The sequence below is a fragment of the Rhinoraja longicauda genome, chromosome 32 (assembly GCF_053455715.1).
Source record: "Rhinoraja longicauda isolate Sanriku21f chromosome 32, sRhiLon1.1, whole genome shotgun sequence".
Classification (NCBI taxonomy): domain Eukaryota; kingdom Metazoa; phylum Chordata; class Chondrichthyes; order Rajiformes; family Arhynchobatidae; genus Rhinoraja; species Rhinoraja longicauda.
Genome location: NC_135984.1, coordinates 42,293 through 56,714, shown reverse-complemented (window position 1 = coordinate 56,714; position 14,422 = coordinate 42,293). Strand labels below are relative to the sequence as shown.

Sequence of the window (14,422 nt, the reverse complement as noted above, 5' to 3'; positions counted from 1 at the left end):
AATGATCAGCCATGATCAGATTGAATGGTGGTGCTGGCTCGAAGGGCTGAATGGCCTACTCCTGCACCTATTGTCTATTAATTTTAGCAGTCCCAAATATCTGCAAGTCAAACAGAAATACTTCAAAGCTTATTACTAAGACAAATAATTACATGGCAAGAGGTCTTTTTAGTGACATTCCTGTTCTCATGTAATGTCTTACATGCATAATGTTATAAATGCTTTCTGACGGTACGTGCAGTATATTCTGCTTTTACCACTGGAGAAATATTGGTTTTACAACATATGAAACAATATTTTACATAACTTTAATACTGCATACTTTAATAATGATCATTGCAAGTTGACTTTCTGAAGGAGAGGTAGAACAGTGCTTATTTCCCAGCCTGTCTGTAACCTTGTAGATTAATGAATTTTAAATGAATAATCCAATTATGGCTGGTATTGACGCAATAGGTGATGGCCACTCCTACACTCTCAATAACAATGATCCCTGCTTCTATTTGCAAAGCACAGCATTTCCCAGTACCCCACAGAATCAACTGTGTTAACAAAAAAAAATTCAAATTAAAAATTCAAATCTAAATTGTACCTATAGGTTTATAATGCTCCCATCATCCATACGTACAGCCAATGTTAATTATACTGAACCTATAGAGTCAGGAAAATGTAATACTGTAAACTCATTCACATGATGTGAGCATTGACAGTGCCATTTGTCTATCCTGAAATGAAACTGGGAAAGCCCACAGTGAGTTGCCTTCTTGAAATGCTGCAGCATGGCAGAAGTATTCGCCAGTACTGTTAGTTGGAATATTCCGGTATTTAAACAGAGGGCAATAAAAGAACAGTGATATTTTGGAAGTTAGAGCATTCAAATTGGAGAGGAACTCACAGATGGTTGCATATCCTTGCATAGGCTAGCTTTTTGCAAGTTCGGAGGGCGCTGTCAAAGATGCAGCAGTTGCTTTAGGGCATTGTGGAGATAGTGTGGGACTGGTTGAGGGAGGTAATTCAAGGCCTTATCCTCGTGTACTGGATGCCAATCAAGCAAGGTGCTGTATCCTAATTGGCATTGAAGGAGCAGCACCCATCAAGGAGCATTCTAACACACCTATGCTTATATCTTGTGGAAAGGTAATTAGTTGTGAAGCCTTTTCAGAAAAATATCAATATAGTTCTCTGATTATCTCAGAATACAAGGGCCGACTCATTACAAAACCTATTCATAAGTTCACAAGATCACAAGAGATAGGAGCAGAATTCGGCCATTCGACTCATCAAGTCTACTCCGCCATTCAATCATAGCTGATCTATCTCTCCCTCCGAACCACATTCTCCTGCCTTCTCCCCATAACCTCTGACACCCGTACTAATTAATAATCTATCTATCTCTGCATTAAATATATCCACTGACATTGCCTCCACAGCATTCTGTGGCAAAGAATTCCAGATTCACCACCCTCTGACTAAAGAAATTCCTCCTCATCTGCATCCTAAAATAACGTCCTTTTATCCTGGGGCTATGACCTCTAGTCCAAGACTCTCCCACTAGTGGAAACATCCTCTCCATATCAACTCTATCCAAGCCTTTCACTATTCTGTACGTTTCAATTAGGTCTTCCCTCATTCTTCTAAACTCCAGCGAGCATAGGCCCAGTGCCATCATGCAGTCAAATGTTAACCTACTCATTCCTCGGATCATTCTTGTAAACCTCTTCTAGACCCTCTCCAGAAACAGCATATACTTCCTCAGGTATGATGCTCAAAATTGCTCCCAATATTCCAAATCTGGCCTTACCAGCGCCTAAAAGAGCCTCAGCATTACATCCCTGTTTTTGTTTACAAGCCCTCTCGAAATAAACACTAGATTGCGTTTGCTTTCTTTACTACCGATTCGACTTGCAGATTACTTTTAGGGAATCCTGCACCAACACTCTCTCCCTTCTCTCCCCATTTAGAAAATAATCTATGCCTTTATTCTTACAACCAAAATGCATGACTCCACACTGTTACACTATATCCCATTTTCCACTTCGCTACCCACTCTCCCAACCTATCTCAGTCCTTCTGCAGTCCCTGTTATTGAAAGGTTATTGAACAGAGATACTTTTTGCAACAAAGAAAAATTTGTGTTTTATTTTTTCTATTTTGCTTTTTCCTTACACATCCCAATTCTATTGGTATTGAATAAAAGAACAATGGTCAGAAAATATATGACTAAGTTATGAAGAAAGAGTTGATATATGCGACTCGACTAAGCATACGGAAGTACTTGTTGAAGTAAATCCACACCTTAATTGATAATCAGCCCAAAAAGGTGGTAATTGGCTTTTCTGCTGTGTTTTATATTTTAACCCTGTCTTAATTAATTAATATATAGTTATATAATCTTGCACTTAAATTTAATATCTACTCATTACAGTTCCACCACTGATTTTCTGGCACTCTTGGTTCCAGAGCTTTGCTGGTTTATCCAGCTGGCCAAGGAAGTCAGCTATGGGGATAGATGTGCTGGCTCCAGCTGGGCTGGAGTTCCAGAGCCCCGGCTGCAGGTTGCAAATTCAACCCACCAATCGGCCATGGAAGTCCCAATGAGGTCGAGATTGGCTGCCTTGCCCAGCCCAGGTGCCACATTTTCGGGGAGACTTCCAGGGTGGGGGGGATTTCTCGCGGAACCCCTGGCGACCTCTAGTGGTCGAATTGACAAATTGCAATTACCGAACGTTTTGCGGAAAAATGTGAGGCGAAATCGGAATGGCAGAAATGAAATAAGAAAGCGGAAACTTTCCGCCAAATTCAGAAGGGTTGGGAGGGGTGCATCCCTTCTCTCCATAACCCCTGACACCCGTACCAATCAAGTATCTATCTATCTGTCTTTAAAATATCCATTGCCTTGGCCTCCACAGCCTTCTGCAGCAATGAATTCAAGGGAGAATTTATAGTTGAGAACCAAATAAAATTCCAGAATGGAGAAAATAAGGAATCCTTAAATATATTTACCTCATGTAATTGTGTTAACACACTCAATAAAACTGTACTTTTTTCCAACTGTTGTTTCAGTTCACTGAACTCAGTAACAGCAACACAGAGGTCTTTCTGCACCTGTTTAAAAAAAACATGCAAGATAATCACTGAAAACTCTGTACCTTAAATCTAAAGGCAGTACATATTTCATATCTCGATTTTTAGCTAAAAATAAAAAATCATCATGATTTCGTACGAATGCAAGGCAAGCTATGTAAACAAGAGACAAAATGATGTTTTTCCTAAATATTTTGGTCAAGGAGCCTAGATAGAACCTGGCATGATCAGTGAATGCAAGAAAATCCAGAGAAAGTTTTAAACTCATGTTTCCAATGCTTTTACATTTATTTATAAGGTAATTACATCGTGAAAAATCTATTTAAAACTTTGAGGAAAAATAAATAGCACCAAAATTTTAGCAGCCATTTGGCAGACTTGGTTTCTTTACATGCATTATGTTGGCACACATAATTAAGTTTAATAAAAATAACATGGAATGATCCACAAGATTTGAATATTTTAAATGAATAAACATTATTTAAATAAAGTCAGTCATACTGTGCGGAAACAGGCCCTTAGGCCCAACATGTCCCATCTACACCAGTGCCACCTGCCTGCGACTGGCCCATATCCCTCCAAACCTGTCATCTCCATGCACCTGTCTAATTGCATCTTAAACATTACGATAGTCCGTACCTCAACTACCTCCTCCGGCAGCCCATTCCATACACCCACTGTCCTTTCCATGAAAAAGTCACCCCTCAGATTCCTATAAAATCTTTCCCCCTTCAACTTAGCCCAATGCCCTCTGGTTCTCAATTTTCCCACTCTGGGCAAGAGACTGTGTGTCCACCCGATCTATTCCTCTCGTGATTTTTTACACCTCTGTAAGATCAACCCTTATCCTCCTGCGCTCCAGGGAATAGAGTCCCAGCCTGCTCAGCCTCTTCCTATACCTCAGACCTCTAGTCCTGGCAATATCCTTGTAAATCTTCTCTGCACCCTTTCCAACTTATCACCATCTTTCCTATAACATGATGCCCAGAACTGAACTCAATACTCTAAAAGCGGCCTCATCAACATCTTGTATAACTGCTACATGACCTCCCAACTTCTATACTCAATATTCTGATGCAGACCACTACCTATTGTCACACATTAATACTTAACAATATTACAGCTCTGTACATGCATCCATGTGCTGTCTTCCTCAATGCCCGAGCTCAATAGACTTTAGGAGAGCTCCCCCTCCCCCCACTCACCATCAACAATACCACAATCGCATCTGTGGAGTAATTTAAGTTCCTTGGAACCATCATCTCCAGGGACCTTAAATGGGAGGCCACCATCGACTCCAGTCAAAAAGGCCCAGAGGATGTACTTGCTGCGGCTGCTGAATACACAATCTGCCATGGACAATGATGGTCCAGTTTTCTACTGCCATCATAGAGACTGTCCTCACCTCCATCATGGTCTGGTTTGGCTCAGCCACCAAACATGACATCCGGAGGCTGCAGCGCATCGTTCGATCAGCCGAGAAGATTTTTAGCTGCAACCTTCCCCCCCATCGATGAACTGTACACTGCAAGGGCCAGGAAACGAGCGGGTAAGATCATCTCCGACCCCTCTCACCCTGGCCACAAACTTATTGAAGCATTTCCCTCTGGAAGGCGACTCCGGACTGTCAAAGCCACCACAGCCAGACATAAAAACAGTTTTTTTCCACAAGTAGTAGCTCTACTCAACAACCAAAAGTCAGTAGCCTCATTTTGCTCTGGTATTTTATTTCATTCTTCACGTTTAAATTATAATGTTTATTCTTAATTGTTTACTGTATATCATGTTGTTACTTGTGAACAAAGCACCAAGGCAAATTCTTTGTATGTATAAAGCAGAAGGCAGGAACGGGGTACTGATTGAGAGTGAGAGTGATCAGCCATGATCGCATTGAATGGCGGTGCTGGCTCGAAGGGCTGAATGGCCTACTCCTGCACCTATTGTCTATTGTCTATTGTCATACTTGGCTAATAAAATTTATTCAATTCAGTATGACTTGCAACATGCCAGTACAATTATGTCAGGAGCACCCCCGAGACCAAACATACATCCGGTTTGCAATCCCTCGACTTAATCAATGAGGACTTGTCACAATCTGAACTTGTCACTGTGGAAGTGGCGGCGCCTAACGGCTGCGGCTCGCTAGCAGTCTGTTTGTCTTTTTTCCTTTTTTTTTGTTGTGTGTCGGTGTTGGGATGTTTTTTTGGTTTTTTTTTGGTTGTGTATGTGTGGGGGGTGGTGGTGTGGGTGGGTGGTGGTGTGGGTGGGTGGGGGAAACCTTTCTCTTTTAGGTCTCTTCCTCACGGCGCGGGGTGCGGCTCGGCCGCGGGGCCTTCCATCGTCCGGTGCGGCTCGGCCGCGGGGCCTAACATCGCTGGTGCGGCTCGGCCGCTGGACTTAACAGTGCCCGGTGCGGCTCGGCCGCCGGGCCTAACATCGCTGGTGCGGCTCGGCCGCTGGACTTAACAGTGCCCGGGCCGCGGGGCCTAACATCGCCCGGCGCGGCTCGGCCGCGGGACTTTTCATCGCTGGTGCGGCTCGGCCGCTGGACTTAACATCGCCCGGTGCGGCTTGGCCGCGGGGCCTTCCATCGCCCGGTGCAGCTCGGCCGCGGGGCCCAACATCGCCTGGTGCAGCTCGGCCGCGGGACTTAGCTGCGCACGGCTCGGTCGCGGGGTCTTCCATCGCCCGGTTCGGCCGCGAGACGTCTCAGCGCCCGGTGCGACTCGACCGCGGGGACTTCCATCCCCTTGCGGGGACTGTGCGGGTCAGTCGGGGACGAGCTGTCTGTCCGTGGGCGTGGGGAAGAGTGGAAGTTTTGTTGCCTCCATCACAGTGAGGGGGTGTTTGGAGTCACTGTGATGGACGTTTGTGTTGGGGTCATGTGTCTTGTGTTCTTTTTTGTGTGTGACTGCTATGTAGTTTCGTTCGGTACCTTGGTACCGAATGACAAATAAAGCTCTGTTGAACTGTTGTTGAACATTCCGTTCAGCTGGATTGGTTTTTTTTCAGTTACCTCATTTTCAATTTGTGACTTAAGGACATCAATCTCCATCGATATTTCAACCACCTGATTTACCAAATCCTCTCCATTTTTGAAACTTGGGATGAACTCCTCATACTTCTTGTTTATTGTGTTGCACACTTCACCCTGGGAAAAAATATACAATTCAGTTGAAAGTTTCTGTTATAACTTAATCCTCTTCAAAGCTCAACTCCACCATGGCTTCAAACTGAAAAATACAAGCTTCATTTTGTCATCTTTGAAAAATGATAAATCCAGTTAGTTAGTGCTATTATCTATATCTATATGCATAAGAATATAACTGCAGATGCTGGTACAAATCGATTTATTCACAAAATGCTGGAGTAACTCAGGTCAGGCAGCATCTTGGGAGAGAAGGAATGGGTGACGTTTCGGGTCGAGACCCTTCTTCAGTCTCGACTCGGAACGTCACCCATTCCTTCTCTCCCGAGATGCTGCCTGACCTGCTGAGTTACTCCAGCATTTTGTGAATATATCTATATGCAATTAGACACAGCACAATGGCCCACCTCTTGCATTAGTAGACGTTCCTTTTTCCTCAAGATCTTGTTTTATCCATATAGTTTCTGTGTTTGAGTCTATACAGCTGCAATGCTGCTGGAGGCAGGGTTTTGTGGCTGGACCTCACCATTCTTGTGTATATCAATAAACTCAATTTGAACTTGATTTCAATCCAACAATAATCCCCACTACTCCCCTTCCCTCCTCACCTACCCCATCCTCACACTCCCCCTCCCCCACCACTCTCCCTCCCCTACCCCTCACCTCTCTCGCCAACCCCTCACCTCCCCTCCCCCACCCTCTCCTCTCTCCCTCCCTCATACCCTCTACCCCTCACCTCTCTCCCTCACCCTCCCCCACCTTTCTCCCTCCCTCATACCCCCTACCCCTCACCTCTCTCCCTCCACTACCCTCACGTCTCTCTCCCTCCCTCATACCCCCTTACCCCTCACCTCTCCCTCCCACCCCCTACCCCTCACCTCTCCCTCCCTCATACCCCCTTACCCCTCCCTCATACCCCCCTACCCTCACCACTCCCTCCCTCATACCCCCCTACCCCTCACCACTCCCTCCCTCATACCCCCCTACACCTCACCACTCCCTCCCTCATACCCCCTACCCCTCATCTTCCTCCCTCCCCTCCTTTCCCCACATCTCTCTCTCCCTCCGCATTTCCAGATACGTTTGGACGCGGGCCGCCAGGACCTTTATTGTTTTCACCTTGACTTCCTCCACACGACGAGCCAGGCGGCCGATCTTGGTGCCGATGTCGTCCTTCTCCAGCTTTCCCGCCGACGCCAGGACCTCGGCCACGAAGGACGACATCTTCCCCGCTCCACCGCGCGCCTGCGCAGATGGCCGCTGTGCCGCAAGGCGCGGTGGGGAATGTAGTCCACCCTGCCGTCTGGCCACAACTCCCGTGAGCCTCCGGGCGCGCCGGCATAAGGCGCGGTGGGAAATATAGTCCTAACTGTCGTCTGGCCACAACTCCCGTGAGACTCAGTCTGAAGAAGGGTCTCGACCCGAAACGTCACCCATTCAGCGCAAGGCGCGGCGGGAAATGTAGTCCACATCACCGCAATTCCGAATTTTTTTGAGACTGCAACAAGTAAAATGGACAAGTGGATGTAGTGTACCTGGACTTTCAGAAAGCCTTTGATAAGGTTCCACACAGGTGAATAGTGGGCAAAATAATAGCACATGGTATTGGGGGTAGGGTATTGACATGGATAGAAATTGGTTGGAAAACAGAAAACAAAGAGTAGGAATAAACGGGTCCTTCAGAATGCCAGGCAGTAACTCGTGGAGCACCACAAAGCTCGGTGCTGGAACCGCAGATATTTACATATACATAAATGATTTAGAAGAAGGGATTAAAAATAAAGTTAGCAAATTTGCAGATTTGCAAACCTGGGTGGCAGTGTGAACTGAGGAGAATGCTGTGAGGATGCAGGGTGACTTGGGCATGTTGGGTGAGTGCGCAGATACATGGCAGATGCAGTTTAATGTGGATAAATGTGAGGTTATCCACTTTGGTGGCAAGAACAGGAAGGCAGATTATTATCTGAATGGTGTCAATTTAGGAAAAAGGGAAGTGCAACGAGATCTGGGTGCCCTAGTTCATCAGTCACTGAAAGTAAGCATGCAGCTGGCAGTGAAGAAGGCTAATGGCATATTGGCCTTCATAACTAGAGGAGTTGAGTATATGAGCAAAGAGGTCCTTCTGCAGTTGTACAAGGCCCTGGTGAGACCGCACCTGGAGTATTGTGTGCTGTTTTGGTCTCCAAATTTGAGGAACGACATTCTTGCTATTGAGGGAGTGCAGCATAGGTTCACGAGGTTAATTCCCGGGATGGTGGGACTGTCATATATATTGAAAGAATGGAGCGACTGGGCTTGTATATACTGGAATTTAGAAGGATGAGAGGGGATCTTATTGAAACAGAAAGATTATTAAGGGATTGGACATGCCACAGGCAGGAAACATGTTCCCGATGTTGGGGGAGTCCAGAACCAGGGACCACAGTTTAAGAATAAGGGATCGGCCAGTTAGAATGGAGATGAGGGAAAAAAAATTCATCCAGAGAGTTGTGAATCTGTGGAATTCTCTGCCTCAGAAGGCTGGGGAGGCCAATTGACTGGGTGATTTCAAGAGAGAGCTAGATAGAGCTCTTAAAGATAATAATAATAATAATAATACATTACATTTATATAGCGCTTTTCATATACTCAAGGACGCTTTACAGGGATTTAGAGAACATAGGGAAGTGAATAAATAGATAAATAAGTAAACGAACAGAGAAAGGAGACAGAAGGTGGGGTGACCTTCAGTGGTTGAAGGCAGTACTGAACAGGTGAGACTTCAGTGATGTTTTGAATGTGGTGAGTGTGGAGGAGTCTCTGACGGTTTGAGGTAGTGAGTTCCATAGGGTGGGAGCAGCGATGGAGAAAGATAGCGGAGTCAAGGGATATGGGGCGAAGGCAGGAACGGGGTACTGATTATGAATGATCATCCAGGATTACAGTGAATGGCGGTGCTGGCTCGAAGGGCTGAATGGCCTACTCCTGCACCTATTGTCTATTGAAATGTAGTCCATCTACACCGCCCACAACTCCCATGAGCCCCCGGGCGCTGCTCATTCAAACCCTAGGTGGGAATTCCAGGAATATGAATCAGGAAGGCTGGCTCCGTCCTGGGAGTGGAGTTGGATTCATTGGAGATGGTCTTGGTGGGGAGGATGCTCCTCAAACTGCAGAGCATCTTGGACAATACAGCTCACACCCTCCATGACACACTGGTCAACCTGAGGCGCACCTTCAGCAACAGACTGGCTCCGCCAAGATGCAGCACAGAACGCCACAGGAGATCCTTCTTCCCTGTGGCTATCAAACTGTACAATTCCTCCCCCTTCTGTTGGTGTTAAAGTTCGTTTCTTAAAACAGACAACAACACAAACAGTTAAAGGTAAACCAAGCAAAGCTTTAATTATCGTCAGACGGGAGTGGGGGACTAGTGTAGAGGGTGTACAACCATACTCAGCACTCCCCGTGCTTCCACTCAAAGATACTGCGGCATTTTCGCAGCATTTTTATACAGAATTTGCGGCAAGAATGTTTAACACAACATTTCCTTCAAATCAATCACAAATTGTATCGAACACAATATACTTGTCACCACACAGTCATAAAATATTCCACGCAATAAGTCATTAGTCGAAGGATCCTTATCATACCACAGAAAGTCTTGTTTACACACTCCCACAAGTAGTCAACAGTTAACCGCATCCTAATTTTAGCAAGAGCATTATCCATCGTTTTTCCCAGGCATTCTTCCCAGGCGTAACAGGATATACTATCAGAGCCTGGCATCACATAGTTGCATCCTGCCTGGTGCAAACATCAGCTATTCAGGACCCAAAGTTCAGGCTGATCCTGTTTATTCATTCTACCATTTTATTATTTCTGTGGTTTCCAAGGATTGTAAGTTTCGGCTATCAGACACATCTTTATAAGCAATTAGCATTCCTCCACTTTCATCAATATAGAAGCTCCAAAAGCATACAAGCAGGTTTGCAGACAATGGTCAAGCATCTCATCATGCAAAGTTAATAGCCATTAGCTCTTTCATTGGGGGGTAGACTGATTCCTCCCCCCCCCCTATCTTTGAGCATCCCTCATCCTGGAATTTTCCACGAATACATATAACATTCCATATTACATATGTGTTGTGCAATAACTGATTAGTTAAATATAATTATAAATGTACATGACACTTTCAGTGCCCTGCAACTGTTTCTTTTGACTGGTGGCAGACCAATTTCCCTACCAATAAAGTGTTGTATGAATCAACACTGGCAATAATTGATTATCAATTAATTTGATTAAATAATAGGAACTTGGTACTGAACTGAGTTCATATTATTACAGTGTAATAGTGTATCAATAATGATATTGTGTATTATAGTGTCTTAAAGTGTATTAAAGGTATTATAGTGTGTTGTGTATTATATAGTGTTATTGTAAATCAAGGGTGTTATAGTGTGTTATATTGTATTGTAGTATATTAAGGGTTTTTTAGTGTGTTATAGTGTAGCATATTAAGGGTTTTATATTGTATTATAGAGTGTTAGAGTGTATTATATGGTATAATGGTGTCTTATGGTGTCTGAAGGGTATTATGGTGTATTATACTGTATTATAGTGTATAATAGTAAATTGGCTTCATGGAAGGAAACAGAGATTGATTGTTATGGTATGGTGTGTTTTAGTGTATGAAGGGCATCATAGTGTATTATATTTTATTTTTGTGTGTTATAGTGTGCAAAAGTGTATTATAATGTATGAAGGGCATTAAACTGTATTATATTTTATTACAGTGTGTTATAGTGAATTAAGTGTTATAGTGCATTAAGGGTGTTAAGGTGTATTATAAAGTATTGTAGTATGTTATAGTGTATTAGCAACATCTTTCCTATAACAGGGTGACCAAAACTGAACACGATACTCCATATGTGACCTCACTAATATCTTGTACAGATGTAACATAACATCCCAACGTCTATACTCAAACTCTGGCTGATGAAGGGAAATGTACCAAAAGACTTCTTGACTACTCTATCAACCTATGACGTTGCTTTCAAGGAACTATGTACCTGCACTCCAAGATCCCTCTGCTCTACACCACTCGCCAGAGCCCTGCCATTCACTGTGAAGGTCTTGCCCTGGAATAATTACCAAAAGTGCAACACCTCGCACTTATTTGTATTAAACTTCATTAACCATTCCTCAGCCCACATGCCCAACTGACATCAACATACTGCTGCAATTTTTGACAATCTATGCCATCTACAATAACATGCACTTTTGTGAAATCTGCAAATTTACTGATCATGCCATGGGTGTTCTCATCCACATCATTGATATAGATGACAAGCAGCATTGGTCCCGGCACCCAGCCCTGAGCCACACCACTAGACACAGCCCGCCAGTCCGAAAAACAACCTTCTACAGTCTCAAGAAGGGTCTCGACCCAAAACGTCACCCATTCCTTCTCTCCAGAGATGCTGCCTGTCCCACTGTGTTACTCCAGCATTTTGTGTCTATCTTCACCATGAAGAGATACCCTCCTTTCTTGCACCAGCCCTTGGGTAATGACTAAATAACACACCATTCTGGATTATCATTCTTATCAGAATATACTATCTTTTCCCATAATTGTAGCATCCCCTATCACCAGCTTGAAATGCACCATTATAATAAACAACTTTCTGTATTAGTTGACAGTGTGCTTGTAAACTGATTGGAAAATTGCATTTCAGTTGACTACTTTAAGAAATGGGAATACTCCACTTTAATAAATTAATCAGAAAAAAAAAGATTTTTAGATTGCTGGACTGCTGTAAATGAAGGTTGTAGAGGCACAAAAAGCTGGAGTAACTCAGCGGGACAAGCAACATCTCTGAAGAGAAGGAATGGGTGACCTTTTGGGTCGAGACCCTTCAGACTGGTTAGGGGTAAAGGAATCGAGAGATATAGACGGTGATGCGGAGAAACATAGAAACAGGTGCAGGAGTAGGCCATTCGACACTTCGAGCCAGCACCGTCATTCAATATGATCACGGGTGATGATCTAAAATCAGTCCCCTATACTCTTGCATTTTCCCCATATCCCTTGATTCCTTTAGCCCAAAGAGCTAAATCTCACCCTCTTGAAATATAGAGCAATGAACGAAAGATATGGAAAAATGTAACAATGATAAAGGAACCAGGCTATTGTAATGCTGGCACTCCCACCAAGAGGTGCACTACCATAACTACAGGCTGGCCCAATTTGTGGCTGACACTCCCACCTGTGGTTTTTATTTATTCTTGTCATCACACAACTGTTTGCCAATAGCGAGCAAATTTTAGTGCCACGTCGTTGGCCTCTGCAAGATCCTTTACAGTGCGTGTGTCATGCAGCATGTCACAGCTCAGGAGATGTTCCATAGCCTGGAGGCCCCGTCCACATTCGCAGTCTGCTGCATCTTCAGTACATCCCCACTTCAGCATGTTCCATTTGCTCCTCCCCATGCCTGTCCGCAGTCTGTTGAGACTGCACCGGGTTATCCACGGTTGGTCAGAACCTGGTGGGAATTTCTCAGAGGGATCGATTGCCATGTGAATGTCTTCCGGAGATTTCTCTAGTCTCTCTTCCCAGAGTTTGAGCCTTCTGGACGATGCACTACAGTCCAGGGGATGTTCAGAAGAGAGGAAACTTCTGCGTGATTTCAAACGTTGAGGTAGCAAAGGGTGGTCATGTAGGGGGTGTCTTTCATCCTCTGATTGTCTGAGGCAATCTTTTTTGACTGGCTACAGCTCTTTTGATTCCAGGAGGTGCAATGCCAGAGCGTAGGTAGATGTGTCAGTCTTGGTAGGTTTCATGCATCCACTGATGCAGCGACAGCTTGTGTTTAGCACAGGATCAATCTTCCTTGCATGAGCTGAGTGCTCCCATACTGAACAGGCATACTCGGCAGTGGAGAAGCAGAGAGCCAGAGCTGTTGATCAAATGGTTTTAGAATTTGCTCTCCATTTTGAGGTACTCAGATTGGAAAAAGAGTATTTCTGGAAATGACTTTGGACCCCCCTGGTTGGCCAACTACCCTCACTAGAACCCCCTCCTCTTGGACCCCCCCTGTTGGCCAACTACCCTCACTAGAACCCCCTCCTCTTGGACCCCCCCTGTTGGCCAACTACCCTCACTAGAACCCCCTCCTCTTGGACCCCCCCTGTTGACCAACTACCCTCACTAGAAACCCCCTCCTCTTGGACCTCCCCTGTTGGCTAACTACCCTCACTAGAAACCCCCTCCTCTTGGACCCCCCCGGTTGGCCAACTACCCTCACTAGAACCCACTCCTCTTGGACCCTCTGATTGGCCAACTACCCTCACTAGAAACCCCCTCCTCTTGGACCCCCCGGTTGGCCAACTACCCTCACTAGAAACCCCCTCCTCTTGGACCCCCCGGTTGGCCAACTACCCTCACTAGAACTTTTCATCTCCAACTGCCGGCGTGACATTAGCCACCTCAAATTCTCCACTCCCCTGACTAACTCTAACCTCTCCCCTCCTGAACGTGCAGCCCTCCACTCACTCTGCAACAACCCTGACTTAGTCATCAAACCCGCTGACAAGGGAGGTGCTGCGGTAGTCTGGCGTGCTGACCTCTACCGGACCGAGCCCAGACGACAACTCTCAGACACCTCTTCCTACTTATCCTTGGACCATGACCCCACCGACAAACACCAGATCTTTATCATCAGCATCATCACGGACCTCACCATTTTCGGCGATCTACCCTCCAATGCCTCCAAACTTATAGTTCCCCAGCCCCGCTCGGCCCGATTTTACCTCCTACCTAAAATCCATAAACAGAACTGTCCCGGCAGACCCATTGTCTCTGCCTGCTCATGTCCCACCGAACTTATTTCCACCTACTTCGACTCCATCCTATCCCCCCTGTTCAAATCCCTCCCCACCTACGTCCAAGACACCTCACATGCTCTCCATCTCCTCGATAACTTCCGGTTCCCAGGCCCCCACTCCCTCATCTTTACCATGGATGTCCAGTCACTCTACACTTCCATCCCCCACAAGGATGGTCTCGAAGCCCTCCGTTTCCTCCTCAACCGTAGAACCAGCCAATCCCCATCCAGCAACACTCTCCTCCGCCAAGCAGAGCTGGTTCTTACCCTCAACAACTTCTCCTTTGACTCCTCCCACTTCCCTTCAAACCGGAGGCGTAGCTAT

General features: G+C 45.3%; 1 protein-coding gene across 2 annotated transcripts in view; it reads right to left on the bottom strand.

Annotated features, from left to right (window-relative positions):
• Positions 1-7,473, bottom strand: part of zw10 (zw10 kinetochore protein) — a 30,597-nt gene extending 23,124 nt beyond the window's left edge. Inside the window, exons 1-3 of one of the 2 annotated variants that reach the window (XM_078426715.1) lie at positions 7,337-7,473; positions 6,101-6,235; positions 3,004-3,105 (exon numbers count right to left, since the gene is read on the bottom strand). In XM_078426715.1, the coding sequence (XP_078282841.1) occupies positions 3,004-3,105; positions 6,101-6,235; positions 7,337-7,456 (357 nt within the window). In that variant the 5' untranslated portion in view covers positions 7,457-7,473. The remainder of the gene's footprint in view (positions 1-3,003; positions 3,106-6,100; positions 6,236-7,336) is intronic. The other variant, XM_078426716.1, reaches the window with a different exon arrangement.
• Positions 7,474-14,422: the final 6,949 nt, after the last annotated feature.